This window comes from Mobula hypostoma, chromosome 2 (assembly GCF_963921235.1).
Source record: "Mobula hypostoma chromosome 2, sMobHyp1.1, whole genome shotgun sequence".
Lineage (NCBI taxonomy): Eukaryota > Metazoa > Chordata > Chondrichthyes > Myliobatiformes > Myliobatidae > Mobula > Mobula hypostoma.
Genome location: NC_086098.1, coordinates 28786004 through 28805303, shown reverse-complemented (window position 1 = coordinate 28805303; position 19300 = coordinate 28786004). Strand labels below are relative to the sequence as shown.

At 41.4% G+C, this 19300-nt stretch overlaps 1 protein-coding gene across 2 annotated transcripts in view; it reads right to left on the bottom strand.

The window, feature by feature from the left end:
- Window positions 1–3175: 3175 nt before the first annotated feature.
- LOC134338749 (ectonucleotide pyrophosphatase/phosphodiesterase family member 3-like) overlaps window positions 3176–19300 on the bottom strand; it is a 103550-nt gene continuing 87425 nt past the window's right edge. For both annotated transcript variants that reach the window (XM_063034802.1, XM_063034795.1), the window contains 5 exons: window positions 14781–14916; window positions 14234–14308; window positions 12091–12223; window positions 7007–7163; window positions 3176–4808 (listed from right to left, as the gene is read on the bottom strand). In XM_063034802.1, coding sequence (XP_062890872.1) covers window positions 4638–4808; window positions 7007–7163; window positions 12091–12223; window positions 14234–14308; window positions 14781–14916 — 672 coding nt within the window. In that variant the 3' untranslated portion in view covers window positions 3176–4637. The remainder of the gene's footprint in view (window positions 4809–7006; window positions 7164–12090; window positions 12224–14233; window positions 14309–14780; window positions 14917–19300) is intronic.

Genomic DNA, 19300 nt, shown 5'->3' with positions numbered 1-19300 from the left:
CTTTGAATCCTAAATTCTGAATCTTCAATCTTTAATTGACAAACTAGATGATAGCTATATCACAAATACTGCCAGTAATATTGATTGATGTAGTTTATTTTCCAATGCATCTACAGAGTCAAACTGTTATAGAACACCTAGAAGTGACATGATAGAGAGGTATAAAATTATGAGCGGCATTGATAGAGAGGGTGGATGGACAATGTCTGTTTCCCAACGTAAGGGTCCTCATGGTAATGATAGTTTGAAGGGTAAATATTTCACACCAGAGGAGATGTTCCAAGCCGGAACAGTAACAATACATAGAAGAAATCTGAAGAGGTACTTCAATGAGCAGGGCTTTGAAAGATATAGAATTAATGCAGCCATATGGGAATGGAAAAAATAGGCGTGATGGTGGGCCAAGGGAGCTGTACAACTCCATTACAATATCTGGATGGGAATTATCACATTAGGAGCTCAGATGGCTTAGAGAGTATGCTTGGTTTAGAGATTATGCATTATGATCAGAGTTTAAGGGAGCTAGGGCTTTACTCTTTGGAGAGAAGGAGGATGAAAGGAGACATGATAGAGGTGTACAAGATAATAAGAGGAATAGATAGAGTGGATAGCCAGCGCCTCTTCCGCAGGGCCCCACTGCTCAATACAAGCGGACATGGCTTTAAGGTAAGGGGTGGGAAGTTCAAGGGGGATATCAGAGGATGGGTTTTTACTCAGAGAGTGGTTGTTGCGTGGAATACACTGCCTGAGTCAGTGGTGGAGGCAAATACACTAGTGAAACTTAAGAGACTACTAGACAGGTATATGGAGAAATTTAATGTGGGAGAGTTATATGGGAGGCAGTGTTTAAAGGTCAGCACAACATTGTGGGCCGAAGGGCCTGTACTGTGCTGTATTGTTCTATGTTCTATATCATAAACTACAGACTGGTATTGCAGTGCAGTGATTTATCTATGAGAGTACACTTCTCTCTCAGCCCAGTTACTTTGATTTTTAAATTCATTCTCAGTGTATGAGTACCCTTGACAAGGTCAGAGGTTATTGAATATCAAAAAGGTACAGATGGTGGAAATCTGAACTAAAAACAGAACACACTGAAAACACACAGCAGGTCAGGTTGCATATGTGGAGTGGAAACAAGAAAGCTTTCAAGGCAGAAGACCCTCTGTTTATTACCTCCATTTCTACCGAGGAGGTGGTTTGAGGCTGCCATCTTGAAATGTTAAAGTCCTTGTCGAGGTTGTACTTGCTTCCACTGTATAGCGCAGTAGGGATTTTGACCCAAGGATGAAGAGGAAAGACATATAAATTTCAAGTCAGGGTGGTTTATGATTTGAAGAAGGACTTTTAAAAAAGTGTTCTGAATCATCAGCTGCCCTAATCCTTTGAGTTGTAAACATTGCCTGATACACTGAAGCTCCATGCAGCAGGTAAATACAGTGTTAGTCAAGTGAGCTGCTTTGTTCTGTGATATTTTCAGATTCTTAAGTGTTGTTGGAGTTTCACAAATTACGGTCACTGGCCTCCCTGGGTTAGAATGACATAACTTATGGGAATCTGACTTTATGCAAGTCCTCCCATATATTTTAAAGCATTTTGAAGCTAATAATGATACTTTTTTCATGGTATTCATTAATGACTGGTTTTCCATCATCTTTATATTTCCATTAGCTTAATTATGGGCAGTGTTAGGGTAATTATTACATGAAATGAAAAAAATCATAAGTACTGAAGGACCTAAATAGAATGGATGTGCAGTGATGTTTCCTATCTAGGACCAGAGGGCACAGCCTCAGAAAAGAAGAACGGAGATGAGGAGGAATCTATTTAGCTAGAGGGTAGTGAATCTGTGGAATTCGTTGCCGCAGAAGGTTGTGGAGGCCTAGTCACTGGGTAGTTTTAAAGCAGTTCTTGATTAGTTAGGGTGTCAAAGTTTAATGGGGAGACAAAAGGAGAATGGGGTTGAAAAGGATAATAAAGCAGCCTTGATGGAATAGTTGTACAGACTCTAGGCTGAATGACTGAATGGTCTGCATGTAGGGCAGTACTATAGTAAATGAATGTTTCTGACTTCTGGAGAAATCAGCTTGTGGACATTTTACAGAAACAGAACCCTTACACAGGGACTGTCTATACTCCTGACGCACTAGGATGAACCACATACGTCGTCTTTAACCAGCATCAAGGTTCGAATATCTCCCCCTATCTCACTAGAAAAAGAGCCTTTTATTATAATTCTGATTTGCTTTCTTTATTGTGTGGTCCAGAGAGAATCGGGCCTTGTTCTATTGTGGAATTCTGAGATGAATTCAATATGTTGGCAATCCTCCATCTCACACTTGTATTACTACTGTGAGCATTCTCTTGTTTTCTGACATTGATATTCGTTTCTAAGGAGGCATTACATTAATGTGTTTGAAGTACTTGAAAAACCATGAAAAGGAGGTGTGTTTCTTCTGGAAGATTGTATGAGGCACTGTGTATTTCAATAGTGCTCACATTTCATGATCAAACCTGCATAATTATTTCTTCAATGCCGGACTTCAGAGCGAAGGCTCCCAAGTTCGAATCCATCCAGCTCACTTGCACACTTTCCATCCGTGCTGAGCTGAGCGTCGAGCTAGCAACTTGGCCTTGTAAAAATAAGAAAGCCTGCTAAACAAAAAGCCGTCATGATGGCGTCCCGATGACTCCACTCAAAGTTGAGGGCTTTCTTCTTCTTCTGTTAACTTCTGGGAATGACAAGGCCAACATTAATTTCCGGTCTTTAATCATTTTCTGGAAATAGCTTGTGGGCTGTTCTCCAGGCTGCTGGAGTGCTCGGAGCAAAGGTGGGCTGTCCAGACGGTGTGCACGAAGAAACGGCCATGATGTTTAACTCAGTATGTGGTGTGATTTTGAGATGATGGTTCTTTGGCTCTGCTGCGTTTGTTTCTAGTGTAATGGAAACTATAGAGTCAAGAGATTGTAAAAAAAAAGCTTTATGAAAATACCACAAGGATGTGAAAGATAACACACACTGCAGACTACAGTTTGCTGGGCAAAGAGAACATGTATTTCAAACGGTGGGTGGAATTGTCCAGGATTACGTCATACTTTGAGAATCCCAGGTTTCTAAGGCAATGGTTCATGTTTTTTGCAAATTTAATGATCAAAAGTGCCCTGGGACGGGATGATAATGAGAGAAAGGTGGAAGTAAGGGCTGGCAGAGGCATATGACACGGGCCAGGACATATGCATCTTTCCTCCACATTAATGTAAAATCACAATTCAAAAACTGATCTTCATATTTCTGTATCTTCAACAAGCAGGGTTTTTGCAAGGAATCCTACAAAGATCATGGGGGGAGTGCAAAGCTAAAGATGGCACCTGAGGGTGACTTCTCCTGGCCCATCAGCGAAACAGTTTAAATTATTCTAATGTCTCTATTTATTTTTTCAAGATTTCTGGGGTCCGTGATCTACAGCTACACTCAAACTGTGGTTCTGCACAGGAACTGTGTAGACCCATTCTTGGAGCTCACCACTCGGCCACATTTTCAATATCTCCAGGAGCAGCCTGAAGACGGGTGCCTTCGGGGTGCGGCCTGTGGACTCAATTTCTCGCCAGGGTGGCAAACTGAAGTGTTGCCGGGAGCTGGAACATGAAGATGCCGCGAGTGCAGCTGTCGGAGGCCTCTGCACTCAGGTAATCTATCTCTCTCTCCCTCCCCTCTCTGATCCTTGAGTCCAAGAAACTCAAAATAAAAGTACAGACAGAATATAACATCAAAATAGTGACTGTTTTGTCTCCCCTCTTGCTGAGGAAGGAGTGATATCTCTCTGTCTCCTTTGTTAGCGAGAGAGAGGCGGAGTGATGCTGAACTGTTGGGAATAACACTAGTTTTTGATGAACTGTAGACCAGGGTCTCTCTTTGGGGCGTGGTGGGTGGTAGGAATGCTGATGCTTTCTGCTAGAATAAGTGGGGGAAGGGTTGATGCAGTTTGCATGTGGAAGGGGGTGGGACTTTGGGGTTCTTAGGTTTTATTTCTGTCATTCATTCTTTGGCTGTTTTCTTCTGTTTCAAGAATGTCTGCAGAGAGTAAGAATTTCAGGTTGTGTACTGTATATGTTCTCTGATATTAAATGGAACCATTGAACTATATCATGGAAGCCAGTAAGGTGTCAAACATGCTTCTGTGTGCCCCTACGGAACTATACTATTTACCTAATCTCTACACCCAAAAATGAGTGTGCCAGCTTCCAATTTATGTCCTGTTTGGGTAACAAAACTATGCCACTTACTGGTTATAATGCACAAAGAACAGAGGATCACACACCTATTTTGTTGCTACGATTTATTCATCATGGCCTCTTACTGAGAGCAATTGGGAAGAGATGAAGTTATCAGGGTAATCACCGGCAGCTAACAGACATGCCTCTCAACCATTGGATACTTAGTGACATAAAAAAAGATCTTGAACTGCCTGCCATTTTATTTTTTGACTTGTTTGCTTCATATTGATCAACTGTGAACAAGAGATCAGATTCATCATTATAGATATGTATCACAATAATCAATCCATTTTGAATATCTGCCGAAGAGGCAATATACACATATCAGTTCTAAATAAGCAAAGTATTGTTGGAATCATTAATTAAACATGAGGTGTAAATTCAGGTAGGTATGTTTTAAGCTGTAAAATCTCTACGACTGGCTGCTTCCTGTCGTGATAAAAATCGAGTCCAGTGATCAGCTCCACATCCCGTACTCGTGCTGTGTGAGCCCAGATTCGCTCTTCAATCCACTGAGGATAACGTTTGCCCTCCTGCCAAAGAATATAGGAATCAATATCCACTGGCTATATGCTTAGGTTACTCCACATTCTTACCATGAACAATCTACGTCGTCAAATAAAATTAATGTACTGTTTACAGAATGAAATGTATTGCTAGGTCATTCATGTGCCTTTAGCTAGTTTGTTGATGTAATTACCAATTTCAAAGGCTGCGGCAGGGAAGGCACAGTCACCCCCCTCTTTGCAGACTGTGGATTTACAAATGGCATGGTGACAGATGCAAGGGAACTGTCCCAATTGATCACCAGCATCTGTGGAACAGAAGACCCAGTCCTAGCATATGTTCTCTGCTGCTGGAGGGCCATTATCTCAGTGAAAGACGCCCTTTGCACTGCCACACGCTTGTTGATCTTCAAAGGGAAGAGGATGCTAGGCAGCCTGCACACTCCAGGATGCAGGAGTACGTGTTGAAGGATGCCTCGAATCTCAGTGCAGACAATTCTCTTGGGGAATGTCCACAGTCCAGAGCCCTTCCACTACTACACATAGAGGTGTAGAGCTGGATGGGGAAACTTCTTGAACAGTGAAAAGGGTACATCACACACAGGGGCCATACAGGTGGCATGGTTCTATCTCTACTTGTCTGTTATTTATTTATTTATTGGGATACAGCCTTTGCAGCCCTTCGAGCCACAGCCCTGATTTAATCCTCGCTTAATCACGGGACAATTTACGATAATTAATCTACCAACTGTTACGCCGTTGGACTGTGGGAGGAAACTGGAGCACTCAGAGAGAACCCACACGGTCACTGGGAGAACGTGCAAACTTTTTACAGGCAGTGGCAGGAATTGACCCAGGTTGCCTGTACTGTAAAGCACTGTGCTAACCACTATACTACCTGCTGTCCCTTAGCTGATAAGGAAAAGTTTAGAGTGCTGATATAAGTTTTTGCACTGTCCTTTGTATATAGAGTATTTTTCTATTATGAATAAAGTTTATTTCTGTAGAAAAGAAAACTTCTTCAGAGTTTAGAGGACCATGAGATAAGCTTACAGAGACATAATATTATAAAGGAGCTTGAGAGGATTGAACCTAGAAAGAAAATTATTCTGGCTAAGAAGACTAAAGATCAGATCCTGAAATATAAGGTCCGGGATCAATAACTGAGATATAGAGACAATTCTTCAGATAAAACACAGTGAATCTTTGGAATTCTTTACCCAACAGGAGAGTGGGTGCTCAACTACTGAATGTGCTCGGGACCCAGAGTAATAGATTTTTGAATGTTCATGGGATGTAGGAATCTGGAGACAATGGAGGAAGTTGGCGTCGAGGTAAAAGATCAGCTGGGATTTTATGCAATGGTGGAGCTCCTGCTCCCATTATTTACTTATTACTTTTTCTCACAACAGGGGAGGCCATTCTGACAATTAACTTCACGCTGCCACTTAGCACAATTCCTCTCCCCCGGTGGAATTTTCCAGTCACTTACTCTCTCTCAGATGCCATCAAACACCTCCAATTCTCCTATCACCTACCTACGCTTGTGAGCATATGCAGCCGATTAACCAACCAACCAGAAAGAGCGTCTTTAGGATGTGGAAGGAAACCAAAGCACCCAGTGGAAAAACATGTGGTAATAGGTAGAGACTGCAAACTCCACTCAGAGAGCATGCAAACCCCACACAGTGTTTAAAAGACTCTTGTGTGAAAAGAAGCTCTCTTCATGAATAATTGTTTCAGAAGATGTTTTTGTTTGTTCACAAAGGCAACAGAATAATATTGATTATAATTCTGACATGCAGTATTTTAGAATATAACACTGAAATACAATACTTTAGGGCAGTAATTCTTCTGGCATTGTTGCAGGTTGAATTATCAATGAGTTATGTGACTGGTTTTCCTTTCACATCACTTAAGGAGGGAATAGTGAACAGGAGGAAAAGGTTTCTCCTGCCTCCTCGATGGAGCCCTCACATCCTTGCAACAGCTTTATCTTGGCAGCTGGGTATCTCTGAGGTATTTCCTGGCTGCCTCAGGAATCCAGTTAGATGTGCTCACTAAAGGCCCAAAGCAGAATGCGAACTGGTTAGTCTAGAAAGTAGTAGTTTGGAAAGGATCAATGTTTTTTTTTATAAAATTGGGTCGTTATGAAAAGATTCAGTGCATGTTAGGACAGATCCACTGTTCATTATTGAAGTAGAACTGATAGATTGTCTACTTACCGGGCAGCTCTCACTGTTATCCGGCCGATGAGGTAGAATGAATGACCTTACACTCAAAGGGCCAACACAAGACAGAGGGGTCTGTGCAGTGTTGTTGCAGTTGGTAAGGATCACATAAAAGTGAGTTGGAATGGGGACGTTCGTGTCATTTACATGCCTAGAAAAACAACATGGAAAGTCATTAAAAGGGTAAGATTTTATATCAGTATCAGTGCCCCCATCTTGTAATGACATTTGATCGGATTACCCAAAGCTATCTTTGCCCGAATTTCCCTGCTCCAGATTTGTACATTTGGTCTCGTTGGCCCTCGCATTCTGCAAGCTGAACCATGAGGACACAAGCAGAATCTGTGAACAGTCCAGATCAGGCCCTGTCTAGAAAATCTCTCTGGAAGTTTCTGAGTCAGGGACATTGAAGAAAACTGAGTAACCATGGAAACCAAGGCAGTTGTCAGCGTTTTTTTTTCTATATTACTATATATTGCATTTCAAAACATTTTCAGTAGAATAAATTTAGAATGAAGGTGAGGAGAAATTTCTCTCGCCAGAGAGTGGTGAATCTGTGATTTTATTACAACAGGTCGTGGTGGAAGCCAAGTCATTGGGTATATTTAAGGCAAAAGTTGATTGATTCTTGATTAGTCAAGGCATTGAAGATGCAGAGAGAAGGCAGGAGATTGGGATTGAGATGGAAATGGATCAGCCATGATGAAATGGTGGAGCAGACTCGATGAGCCAAATGGCCTAATTCTGCTCCTGTATCTTATGGTTTTATGGTCTTAAATAGATTAAAACACTAATTAAAAATGTATACAGTTCATGGCAGGATCCTTGGATGTACAGAGGGAACTTGAGGTCCAAGTCCATTGCTCCCTGTAAGTGACTGCACTAGTTGATAGGGAGGTAAAGAAGATATCTAGTGTGCTTGAGGCATTGAGTTCAAGAGTCAGGAGGTTACGTTGCAGTTTTATAAAACTCTGGTTAGGACTTATCTGGAGTATTAAGATTTGTATGTTTTGTATATAATATGTGAAGGCTTTGCAGAGGATACAGAAGAGGTCATCAGGATACTGCCTGGATTTTTGGGCATGTGCTATAAAGAGAGGTTCTTCAAACTAGGATTTCTCTGAAGCTACCAAGACTGTGGGAAGATCTGATAGAATCCTACAGGATTATGAGAAGCAGTGAGTAGACAGCTGATATCACTTAATGCCTAATACAGCAAAAAATATATTTACAGTGAGAGGGGGAAAGTTCAAAGGAAATGTGTGGGTTCTTTACATAGAGAGTGAGATGCTGGAAGTCTTGAGGAACACAAAAAAACACTGGAAGAACACAGCAGATCAGGCAGTGTCTATGGAAGGAAATGAACAATTGACGCTTAGAGGCATTTAAGAGGCCTGTTAGATAGGTTTATTTACCTACCTAACGGATGTGGACTGTGTGCAGGCAAAGTTGGGTTAGTTAATTAGGCATCATTAGTTTAACTTTTTTTTCACCATTTCAGAATCAGGTTTAATATCACCAGCATATGTCATGAAATTTATTATCTTTGCAGCAGCAGTACAATTCAATACATGGTTAAATATAGAAAAGAAACTGAATTATTGTAAATATATATATGTATATTAAATAGCTAAGTTAGAATAGGTAGCGTAAAAACAGAAGTAAATAAAAAAAAGTAGTGAGGTAGTGTTCACAGGTTCAATGTCCATTTAGGGATCGGGTGGCAGAGTTCTTGAATCACTGAGTGTGTGCCTTCAGGCCTCTGTACCTCCTACCTGATGGTAACAGTGAGAAAAGGGCATGTCCTGGGTGATGGGCATCCTTACTTACTCAGTTTAACTATTTAATATATATATTTATACTGTAATACACATTTTTCTATTATTGTATTGTACTGCTGCCACAAATTTAAGACATTTCACGAGATATGCCGGTGATATTAAACCTGATTCTGATTCTGAATTTGTTTGGTACAGCAGTGTGGACTGACGGGCATTTTACTGTGATGTATAGTTCTATGCTTTTGGTTCTATGTTCTTTGTTAGTAATGTTAACTCTAATGATTAGAAAATAATTTTCTTTCCCTCACCTCGACTATAATAGCAATATTCTTTCCCCTACTGTATCAAACTGGAGGGCTTGAGGACAGTTTTCCCAAAGTAAATGCAGGACCACATCAGCGAGAGTCTACACTGCCTGACTCCATTTGGAAGCTAAAGATGGACTGCAATCAGTTGTTAAGGCAGTTAAGTTAACAACTCTTGAGTTTATGTCAGGGACTTGAAGCATGCCAATAGTAATGCTGAGAAACACAGGCAGCTTTGTGTGGGACTACTCCCAATATTGGCAACAAGGGCCAAATGGCAGCATTTGTACAGCTATTTACTAATGAGCAAGGCATATAGAGAAATAAATGGTTCATGATGTTGCTTTCTTTACCAAGATTCAGGCAGCATAAGGACAAAGTACTGGAAATTCAGCAGGTCAGGCTGTGAAAAGAAGGATTAATGTTTCAGCGCTAAGAACCTTTATTAGAGCTGGGAAAGAGGTAAAAGGAACTTTTGTGGCCTGATTAAGGGTTTTCACCCAAAACTTGAACAGACCATTTCTCTCCATGTCTCCTGAGTTCCTCCAGTACCTTGTGTGTGTTGCTCCAGATTTCCAGCACCTGCAACCCCTTGTGTCTCCTTGCAAGGAGGTTGGGAGGACGTGATCACCAGTGTGAACAGAGAGTTAAACTGGAAACGAGATTACCCGGTAAATGGGAACAGTCAAGAGAGTGAGAACAGACAAAACAAAAGCACAGATGTGGTTTGTGGACGTGGTTTTTGGACAATGATAAAAGTATTTTTAAATTAATTTCTCTTCCCACAGGTATGACCTGACCTGTTGAATATTTCAAGGTTTTTATCATTTTTAATTAGTTTTAATTTATTAAGCCTTTTTATTTCAGATTTCCAGCATCTACAGGTTTTTAAATTTTATTCATTTTTTAAAAATTTCTATTTGGATACACTGTTGATGATCAGAATCATAGGCAATTCTCATGATTTGAAATGTAACAGCATTTCCCCTCACTGTGGCATTATTACAAAAATTTAATTTGCTTTTTCTAGAGGCTTGAGATCTCTAGAAACTTTTATTTGAAACCTATACTTATCCAAGATTATTTTCTCCAATGTAAGGCAAAGATGAGGGGGAATTAATACTTGCATAAGGAAAAGAACAGATAACACAATGTTGCAGTACGAAGTTACTTGCTATCCTCTATCCCAGAGAGCACCAGGGACAGAATATATTCAAGGTGCAGATTAACAAGTATTGGAACTGCGTGGCATGATACAACACACACAAAATGCTGGAGGAACTCTGCAGGTCAGGGAGCATCTATAGAAATGAATGAACAGTCACTGTTTCGGAACAAGACCCTTCTTCAGGACTGGAAAGGAACAGGGAACGTGACAGAATAAAAAGGTGGGGGGAAGGGAAGGAGAACTAACTAGAATGCAATAGGTGAAGCCAGGTGAGTAGGAAAGGTAAAGGGCTGGAGAAGAAGGAATATGATAGGAGAAGTGAGCGATCAATAGGAGAAACGGAAGGAGGGGGGGTCCCAGACGGAGGTGATAGGTGGGTGAGAAGAGGTAAGTGGCCAGAGTGGGGCGGGGGGGATTTTTTTTTAACAGGAAGAAGAAATTGATATTTATGCCATTGGAAGCTTGGAGGCTACTCAGACAGAATATAAGGGTGGCCTCATCATGGTACAAGAGGAGGCCATGGACTGACTTGTCGGAATGGGAATTGCAATTAAAATGTTTGGCCACCGGGAAGATCTGGTTTTTGGCAGGTGGAGCAGAGGTGTTCAGTGGAGTGCTCCCCCAATTTATGATGGGTCTCACCAACGTAGAGGGGGCTGCATCAAGAGTACTGGACACATTAGACAACCCCAGAAGATTCGCAATAAAGTGTTGCCTCACCTGGAAGGACTGTTTGGGGCACAAAATGGAGATGAATGAGGAGGTGAATTGGCAGGTGTAGCACTTTGGACGCTTAAGAGGGATAAGTGCTGGGAGGAAGATTAGTGGGGAGGGAAGAATGGACAAGGGAACCATGGAGGGAGCAATCTCTGCAAACAGTTCAATTCAATTTCACTTGCCCCATCACTAAACTGTTCCCACAATCTATGGGCTCACTTTCAAGGACTCTTCATCTCATGTTCTCAATACTTATTGCTTTTTTTCTCTTTTGTATTTGCATAGTTTGTTGTCTTATGCACATTGGCTGTTTGTCCTCCCTGAGAATGCCTGCGAGAAAACAAATCTCTGGGTTGTATATGGTGACTTGTATGTACTTTGATAAGAAATTTACCTTGAACTTTGAATCAGTAGGTTTTGGAGTAGTGGGAAAGTGGCACTGAGACCAAGACTGGATCAGCCATCACACTGTTGAATGGCAGAGCAGGACAAAGAAGCCTTCTGGTCGTTGCCTGCTTCTATTTATTTCATTCATATTAAATGTATTCACAAAGCATCATGGCGATATTTTGAAATCAGGTGTCTTGTTGGCTCTATTTTATTTTACATTATGGTTCATTACGAAAGCCATCTGGGTGTTGGAGTGGAGATACATCTCTAATGAAGGAGGTGTAAGACGTTCCTTTCTTCTGACAGACTGCGGATCAGCGTTGAGCAAGTTGTAGTGCCTGCTTAGCCCTCACCCCAGTTGACCAGGGTCAGGGTCTTGTGAAGCCATGGGAGCAGGTGGTGGCTGGTCGTATGAGCAGCTGGTGCACATCACAAGTCCTGGTTATGCGACCATTGATTTAAAGGTGGGAATTCTTCGAAGTCAGCTACACTCTATTACTGATGTAGCTGACAACTTTTCAGACGTAATGGTACCACGTATCCAGAACATATTATATATTTTTATCTATTCTTAAATAAATTTCAAGTAGTGAGATTATCCTTTCCACAAACCAGGTTTCCTTTTCAATATTTCTTAATTATGCTCTCAAAATGGTGATCAAAATTTACTCCTTGTGTCAAACAAAACAAAATACAAAATGAATGCTTCTTACTTACATTTGGATTTCCTTTGGTGTATCAAAGTGTCCATCATAATTATAATCAAACACTGGCCCGCTCATCACATTGATACCATTCTTCCGTACAGCCTCCTTCAGCAACATACTATCATGGAAGTAATGCCATATCTCTATGAAGCATCAGATAAACTGAAGTTGGTCACTTTGATATTTATTATAGGAAAAGTTCTGTTCAATATTTATTTAGAAACATTTCCACAACATTCCTCTTAAATCCCATGACACAGAAACAGGTTTCCATAGGGGCTTTTTGTAAGCTTTATACTTTTTTTTCGCTAGTTCATTGCAAGAAATAACTCTTATAAGGTTTTTCTTTAGCACTTGGTACCATGTTTTTTTGATCCTGTGCATCTCTGATATGTGTTTCAAGATTTCTTGAGTCTAAAGGGAGGTATTGAGGCCAATGTCTTGAAACTTTTGATTAATTTTGAAGGGATGATGGTTTGAATGCTGAGCTGTAGTCAATAAAGAGCACCTTGATGAATCCTTATTTGCTGTCCAGATATTACAGAGTTGAGTGAAGAGCCAGGAGTGGGCGTTTGCTCACCAGGGTTTATGGGACAGTAGTGCTGAAGGCTGAACTGAAATCCAGAAATAGCATTCTGACATAAATATCCTTGTTTTCAAGGTGTGTCGGGGCCAGGTGCATGACAGATACTATGGTGCTCTTGGCAAGCATTTCAGCGAATGGCCAATGTGACACAGATGGAGTCTGTCATTAATATGGTTCAGATTTTTACTGGTTTCCAGAACTTTATTCCAGTGTTCCAGAGTTTTAAATCTTGCCTTACACAATTTGAGTCTTCCTGACAATACTGCGAACTGATGAAGAAACCAGCATTTTGTTAGATTTAACCAAAATCTCTACCACAGAAACACATAAAATATGCAGTATAATTAATGATAAATTATGATTTTAGAAGAGTACAAAATTAAGTCAGCAATATTTCATGGCCCTATGTCGTAAAACGTTCTGGTAATAAATTAATTTGGAAAGATTTCATCTGGCGCCAAAATAGGCCCATAGCGAACACCATTTCACTGAGCCTACGCTCATCTCTGGAGCATCTGGATAATAAAGGCACCTTATTATCTCTAAAACTCAGCCTTCAATACTATCATTCCTAGCAAAATCATCTTCAATCTCCTATATCTGGGATACAACAACTCCCTTTGTAATTGAATCCTTGATTTCCTGACCAAAAGCCAACAATCAATAAGGAACGGCTGCAAAATCTTTGCCACAATTATCCTCAACAAAGCTGCGTTCTTTGCCCACTACTCTGCTCTCTGTACAGCCATGGCTGGGAGTACAGATTCTTCTCTAACTCATGGTGGACAAGAGCTCAAATAATGATGGGTCAGAGCGCAGAAAGGAGACAAAAGAGCCCAGTGGCACAATGTCATGGCAACAACTATTCCCTCAAGGTGAGCAAAGGCGCCAGCCACTGACCTCAGGAAGGGAAGCTGTGAATGTGGTCCTGTTTATGGATGGTGCTGAGATCAAGCAATTTGACAACTTCATGTTCCTAGGAGTAAACATCATGAATAGCCTGTTCTGGTTCAACTATGTAGATACCATAGCCAAAGCACACCTGAGGAAGCATCTCCACTTTCTCAGAAGGCTAAAGAAGTTTGTCAAGTCCTCGTTGACCTTCACTAATTTTTATCGATGAACCTCAGAAAGCATCCTATCTGGATACACTATGACAACTGCTCTGACAAAACCACAAGAAGCTACAGCGAGTTGTGGACACAGCTCAGCACATCACGGGAATTAGCCTCCTCTCCATGGAATCTGTCTACATTTCTTACTGGCTTGGCAAAGCAGCTTACGTTATCAAACACCTCACCCATCCTAGACATTCACGGTACTTTCTCTGTAACTGTAACATTATATTCTGTGTTGTGTTATTTTTTTTGTGCTACCTTAATGTACTTACGTTTTTAAAATGATCTGGATGGCAAAACAAAGTTTTTCACTGTATCTCAGTACATGTAACAATAATAAACCTATTACCAATTGAAGTTTCTAAAATAGTCATGTCGTACGTAAAAGGACAAGTTGGAGCCATTAACTCATGGTTACCCAGGAAATAATAAATATTAATCACACTTACTTTTAAAAGCCTGATACATAGGCACAAGATTGCTGGTAATTAATGCATCATATTGTTGATTTCCTGTTACCATATCTGCAAAAATACCATTACATATTATTAAAGGGAAATAATATTCTGATCTGGATTCACATGAATCTGAACTATTTCATCAACTTGCCCCCATTACATTACAGATTAATAAAAGCAAATGACAAAAGAAAGTATTGTTTCACAAGACTTTTAGAGAACTGAAAATTTGCCATCAATTCTATTTGTTGCAACATTCACTCACAGTCCATCACTGAATTATTCAAGTTGAGACCATCTTTCAAATCCAAACTTCAACAGAGTCTCTAGGCAGGAACACCCAATGAACACCCGATGGGCTTTTTTCCCAAGTTATAATTTACAAGTTGAAGAGCTGACCAACAGGGTAACTAGTTTTCAACACAGTAGTTACTAACAGTTACTGTTAGTTACTAACAGTAACTAATGAAGTTTAACTGAGATTCCTTTATATAGTCGGTGCTCCTTTCCGAAATCAAGCTAAAGTGAATTCACTTACTGGGAGGATATAGAAACCCGTAGGTGATGTTTGAAGCTGTATTATAATATGAACACCGCTGGCTGTTACTTGGAGAGATTCGAGGATCAGCCCGTAGGCAGTTGTGAATGTCAGGGGGTAGAACAGACTGTCCCTGCTGGTGAAATAAAGCAAAAGTTAAGTAAAATAAAAGGTTTTAATGTGAACTTGCAATATGTTGGACTGGGTTCAGCTCCTGAAACAATCAGATATTAACTTGCCAAACCGCGCAGACCAACTCCACAGTACTGTCAAGCATTCAATGTCATATATTTGAATCATTTGATTACAGTTTAATCATCTTGTACGTTTATGGCTTCATTCATAACAACACAATTTATTGGGAAAGGAGCAGCAATTCACTTGATTGCTGGCCTCCACAGATACTTAGAAAAACATTGGACTATTTACCTCACCAGCATTTGTCACCAGCTTTGTTTTGGCCTATGACAGTGGTGTCATCAGCAAACTTAAATATGGCATTGGAGCTGTGCTTATACTCACAGTCTTAAGTATAAAGCTAATAGCGCAGTGGGCTAAGCACATAGCCTTGTCCAGAACAAGCTATCTAGTTCACCAAACCTGAGAAACAAGATGTTAAAATAAAAAGGCATCAGGGTCTTGGGAGTAGATGGCGTTCTTGTTAAGGTTCTACTGTGTGAAGGTCATGTCAGGGACAATGTAATTATTACTCTCTTCAAGTCCGGATGGATTCTGTCCAACTACAACACAGTGGACATAATTTTCATTGGGTATTAAGTCAAGAAATATGCAGGGAGCAGTAGTAACACTTTAGTACAGCCTTTTTTGACTTCATTAAAAACCTTTCACTCCATCAATCAGCAGTGATGGTGCAGAATTCTTCTCAAATGTCAATGTTCAAAAATATTTGTCTTCATTTTATAAATTCTGCATGATGCCATGCAAACTAATCTCTGTGTGATCAGCTGACAAATAAGGTTGTGTTATCACCCCATTTCTTCTCTCAATTGTCCATGACATAATACTACACCCCATTTTCAACGAACTACTGCTGGAATGGAAAATAGGACAAATAGAAATCTCTTCAGTTCAGGTTATCTCCACTTGAGGACCAAGATCGCCTCAACTTCAGTCAACAAACTACAGTAGGCAGATGACACATGCAGATACGCATATTTGGGGAGCAAGTTCCAAGCCATCTTGACTTGTCCACTGGAGCATGCAAGCAGATGGGCTTAAGACATGCAAAATGAAGGACATTTACTGATCTCCCCGAACTGTATAACATTGCACTTCAACAGAAAAGGTCCACTAAGAAATTATGTAAATATGGGCTACATCCCATGACTGAGGAACCACCTCTAATTGACACCAAACATTGATGATCATAGTCACCACTCTGTTCAATATACCAACACAGATTTTGCTCAACTGAGGAAAACATATGGTTAAAGATCAAGACCTCAGACCCACCACATGATCCACTGGACAGCTAGGATCACTGCCTTCCCTAGGTTTTTGAACCAGGGACTACCAACAGCAGGCTTCTCAAGCACTGGAAAGACATGGCCATTACTGTCTGCAAAATCCTCTAAAAGCCTTGGCAGTGTATATAATCAGTATCAGTGTCTCTCCTAGCCAACACCCCCTAGCTGTGTCCCACTAATATTATTTACTGGGTTCAGATGAGCAGCCCATGCCAATTGCAACACCAAACAACCTCACCATGCATTGTGTTCCAAGATCTGTAACAGCCAGAGATGGCTAATGGAAATTGGAACCAATCCATAGATCTTCTCGAAGCATCTTGAAACTTCCTCACTGACTCTCCAGCCTCCCTGATGGCCACATCTGTGCCAAGTGCACCGAGATGCAGCTCCTCAGAGACCATGTTAGGGATCTGGAGCTGCAGCTTGATGACCTACTGCTTATTAGGGAAAGTAAAGAGGTGATAGACAGGAGCTACAGGGAGGTAGTCATCCCTCAGCTACAGGGCTCAGAAAACTGGGTGACTGTCAGGAGAGGGAAGGGAAATGCCAGATAGTGGAGAGCTCCCCTGTGGCTGCCACCCTCAGTAACAAGTATCTCATTTTGGATGCTGTTGAGGGGGATGACCTGACATGGGATAGCCACCGTGACCAGGTCTCTGGCACTGACCCTGGCGCTGTTGTGCAGGAGGGAAGGAGGGAGAAGAGAAAAGCGGTGGTCATAGGAGATTCCATAGTCAGGGGAACAGACAGGAGATTCTGTGAGATTCATAGGGATACCCGCATGGTGTGTTGCCTCCCAGGTGCCAGGGTACCGGCTGTCTCGGATGGGGTCCAGAATATTCTGAAGGAAGAGGGCGAGCAGTCAGCTGTCTTGGTACATGTTGGTACCAATGACATAGATAGGAGAAGGGAGGAGGTCCTGTAGAGAGATTTCCAGGAGTTAGGAAGGAAGCTGAGAAGCAGGACCTCCAGGGTAGTAATCTCAGGATTGCTACCTGTGCCACGTGCTAGCGAAGGCAAGAATACTAGGATCAGGCAGATGAATGCGTGGCTGAGAGACTGGTGCAGGGGGCAGGGCTTCTGATTCTTGGATCATTGGGATCTCTTCTGGGGGAAGTATAACCTGTTCAAAAAGGACGGGTTACATCTGAACCCAAAGGGGACCAATATCCTGGTGGGAAGGTTTAATAGAGCTGTTAGGGAGGGTTTAAACTAATGGCAGGGGGATAGGAACCGGAATGATAGAGCAAAGGAAGGGGAAAACAGAAATAAATCGAAGGTAGTGAGTAGTAAAGATGTCAGGAAGGACAGGCAGGTGATGGGGCAAATTTGCAGCCATTACAGTGGCATGAGAGAGGAACTGGCCAAAGTTAACTGGAAAGGGACACTGGTGGGAAAGATGGCAGAGCAGCAGTGGCTGGAGTTTATGCGAGAAGTGAGGAAGGTGCGAGACAGGTATATTGCAAAAAAGAAGAAATTTTCAATTGGAAAAAGGATGCAACCATGGCTGACAAGAGAAGTCAAAGCCAAAGTTAAAGCAAAGGAGAGAGCATACAAGGAAGCAAAAATTAGTGGGAAGACAGAGGATTGGGAAGTTTTTAAAAGCTTACAAAAGGAAACTAAGAAGATCATTAAGAGGGAAAAGATGAACTATGAAAGGAAGCTAGCAAATAATATCAAAGAGGATACTGAAAGCTTTTTCAAGTATATAAAGAGTAAAAGACAGGTGAGAGTAGATATGGGACTGATAGAAAATGATGCTGGAGAAATTGTAATGGGAGATAAGGAGATGGCGGAGGAACTGAACGAGTATTTTGCATCGGTCTTCACTGAGGAAGATATCAGCAGTATACCGGACACTCAAGGGTGGCAGGGAAGAGAAGTGTGCGCAGTCACAATTACGACAGAGAAAGTATTCAAGAAGCTGAATAGTCTAAAGGTAGGTAAATCTCCTGGACCAGATGGAATGCACCCTTGTGTTCTGAAGGAAGTAGCTGTGGAGATTGCAGAGGCATTAGCAATGATCTTTCAAAAGTCAATAGATTCTGGCATGGTTCCGGAGGACTGGAAGATTGAAAATGTCACTCCGCTGTTTAAGAAGAGGGCAAGGAAGCAAAAAGGAAATTATAGACCTGTTAGCTTGACATCAGTGGTTGGGAAGTTATCGGAGTCAATTGTCAAGGATGAAGTTACGGAGTACCTGGAAGCATATGACAAGATCGGCAGAACTCAGCATGGTTTCCTTAAAGGAAAATCCTGCCTGACAAACCTATTGCAATTTTTTGAGGAAATTACAAGTAGGCTAGACAAGGGAGATGCAGTGGATGTTGTATATTTGGATTTTCAGAAGGCCTTTGACAAGGTGCCGCACATGAGGCTGCTAAACAAGATAAGAGCCCATGAAATTATGGAAAAGTTACATACGTGGATAGAGCATTGGCTGATTGGCAGGAAACAGAGAGTGGGAATAAAGGGATCCCATTCTGGTTGGCTGCCGGTTACCAGTGGTGTTCCACAGGGATCAGTGTTGGGGCCGCTTCTTTTTACATTGTACATCAACGATTTGGATTATGGAATAGATGGCTTTGTGGCTAAGTTTGCTGATGATACGAAGATAGGTGGAGGGGGCTGGTAGTGCTGAGGAAACAGAGAGTCTGCAGAGAGACTTGGATAGATTGAGAGAATGGGCAAAGAAGTGGCAAATGAAGTACAATGTTGGAAAGTGTATGGTTATGCACTTTGGCAGAAGAAATAAATGGGCAGACTATTACTTAAATGGGGAGCGTATTCAAAGTTCTGAGATGCAATGGGACTTGGGAGTCCTCGTGCAGGATACCCTTAAGGTTAACCTCCAGGTTGAGTCGGTGGTGAGGAAGGCGAATGTAATGTTGGCATTCATTTCTAGAGGAATAGAGTATAGGAGCAGGGACGTGATGTTGAGGCTCTATAAGGCACTGGTAAGACCTCACTTGGAGTACTGTGGGCAGTTTTGGGTTCCTTATTTAAGAAAGGATGTGCTGACATTGGAGA